The sequence below is a fragment of the Octopus bimaculoides genome, chromosome 1 (genome assembly GCF_001194135.2).
Source record: "Octopus bimaculoides isolate UCB-OBI-ISO-001 chromosome 1, ASM119413v2, whole genome shotgun sequence".
NCBI lineage: Eukaryota > Metazoa > Mollusca > Cephalopoda > Octopoda > Octopodidae > Octopus > Octopus bimaculoides.
In genome coordinates, this window is record NC_068981.1 from 193,896,140 (window position 1) to 193,898,639 (window position 2,500).

At 36.6% G+C, this 2,500-nt stretch overlaps 1 protein-coding gene across 1 annotated transcript in view; it reads right to left on the reverse strand.

Moving 5' to 3' along the window:
• Positions 1 to 2,500, reverse strand: part of LOC106869895 (uncharacterized) — an 88,591-nt gene that overhangs the window by 9,065 nt on the left and 77,026 nt on the right. The window contains exon 3 of the mRNA XM_052973776.1: positions 1,027 to 1,253. Within this exon, the coding sequence (XP_052829736.1) occupies positions 1,027 to 1,253 (227 nt within the window). The remainder of the gene's footprint in view (positions 1 to 1,026; positions 1,254 to 2,500) is intronic.

Sequence of the window (2,500 nt, forward strand, 5' to 3'; positions counted from 1 at the left end):
TATATATATAAATAATATATATATGCATATATACATACGCATATATGTACATACATATATACGTACGTAAGATGATGATGATGACAACGATGATGGTGACAATGATGATGATGGCAATGATGATGATGAAGATGATGATGATGAAAATGACCACGGTGTTAGTGTTGGTGGTAGTGGTGGAGCAGTTGTTGACGATGACGATGATGATGGTGATGATGACGATGAGGATAATGATGATGGCAATGATGATGCTGATGATGATGATGATGATGATGATGATGATGATGACGACGACGTTCATACGTAACAGGCTTCGTTCAGTATCCGTCTCTCAAATCCACTCAAGATATTCAACTTGAGAGAAGAAAAACAAATGAAATTTTGAGAAGAATAGGATCGAATTTTATCTTTAGCAACAACAATAACAATAACAGCAAATATTTCATCCCCATAACCCGCTGCCCCATCAGCATGAAATATACCCTTTCATTATTTACAATATTTGCATTATTTACATTTGATGGAATTTGCGTTAGCAGCAAATAAGATGAGGACAAATATCCGTCAAATGTAAATAATGTAAATAATACTCTTTTACTCTTTTACTTGTTTCAGTCATTTGACTGCAGCCATGCTGGAGCACTGCCTTTAGTCGAGCAAATCGACCCCAGGACTTATTCTTTGTAAGCCTAGTACTTATTCTATCAGTCTCTTTTGCCGAACTGCTAAGTTACGGGGACGTAAACACACCAGCATCGGTTGTCAAGCGATGTTGGGGGGACAAACATAGACACACAAATACACACACACGCATACACACACACACATACATACATATACATACATACGACGGGCTTCTTTCAGTTTCCGTCTACCAAATCCACTCACAAGTCTTTGGTCGGCCCGAGGCTATAGTAAGAGACATAATTCCGCATCTCTTAAATATTGAACTGTATACACCCTTTCGTTCTGGTAATTTCTTCCCCTAAAAAAAACCCCACAAAAAGAGAAGCAGCCATCACTCACCTTCGGTCCACTTGTGTTGTCTGTAAAAACATTTAACTTGACATAGCAGTCTTCTATGTTAATGTTCTTAATGTCCATACAGATATCTCCGTCTTCTGTTTTAAAAGTCAGGTTACAACTTGTGGCCCTATATAGGACAGTTGACTGACTCAGTGTGTTTACCTCGAACTTGGTTTTCGTCACATCAATATAAGTCTTCCTATTGCATTGGTAATAATCAAATGAAACTGGAAAATATTACACAAAAATAACCTTTAATAACATCGTGCACCTGTAAAAAAAAAAAAAAAAAGAAGGGCTCTTGCCCTGTTGTTCAGGCACCCGTGGCTTTTGTGGGTTTTTTCCACAAGGACCTTAAAGTGCCTCCCCTATTGGGAGTTTGATTTGTTCAATTTTATTTTGTTATTACATTGTGTACATGCGAAGATCCATTGTATCGTCCTGTTTTTTGTCATGTTGTTTCATGTCTTTTAATGTTATTTTAAGTGAGCCCTTGTGGCTAATAAAAGTATTTATTATTATTATTATTATTATTATTATTATTGTTGTTATTATCATCATCATCATCATCATCATCATCATCATCATCATTATTATTATTATTATTACCTTTGCACAGCTTCTAAAACTGGAGATGTACTACAGTGTCAGCTGTTCACTACTAGTGAACTAAGGTAACACCTCTTATTTTCGAGCACCTTCCGGAGTATTCGAGCAGTTCCAAGCAGTGCTGTTTTCTGCAAGTGCTCTATCCTTATTGCAGCCCCTATTTGTTCCACGTATTTCTCGAGATTTTTGCTCACTATGCCCAGGGTTTCGACAATTATTGGTACTACTGCTACCTTTTTCATCGACCACAACTGCTTAACTTCCCAAGCTAACCTGTCATATCTCTCAACTTTTCTTTCTTCCTTATCGCATACCTTGTTGTTAGCTGGGCATGCTATATCTATGATCCGGCATCGTTTGTTTTCTTTCTCAATTAAGACTATGTCTGGTTTCCTATTCTCTTTCTTATGGTTGCACTGAATCATAAAATCCCACAGGATCTTTGCATTTCTATTTTCAACGATGCCTTCAGGTTTGTGGTCATATCAATTTTTTGTTCTGTCAAGTCCATATTTGTTACAAAGTGTCCAATGGACAAGCCTGGCTATATTGCCATGGCGTCTCATTATTATTATTATTATTATTATTGTTCAGTAGTTTTATTTTTATAACGTGCTTTCACTTCACTACCGAGCGCAGCTCTGTGCGCCTTGGGTATGTGCTGTGGTTTGCTGTGGTGCTCTTATGTTTACTGTATTGAAAGTGTTTTGCGTAGAATGTGTGCAGTACCCAGTAGTGCAATTTTCTGTATGTTATATATATTTGTAAGTGTTTTTGTTATGTATTTGTCTGAATATTTTTATTATAACTAGAGAAACGTTGTCATCTGCTGGTATTGATACATCAATTAGAAAGCATTTTTATT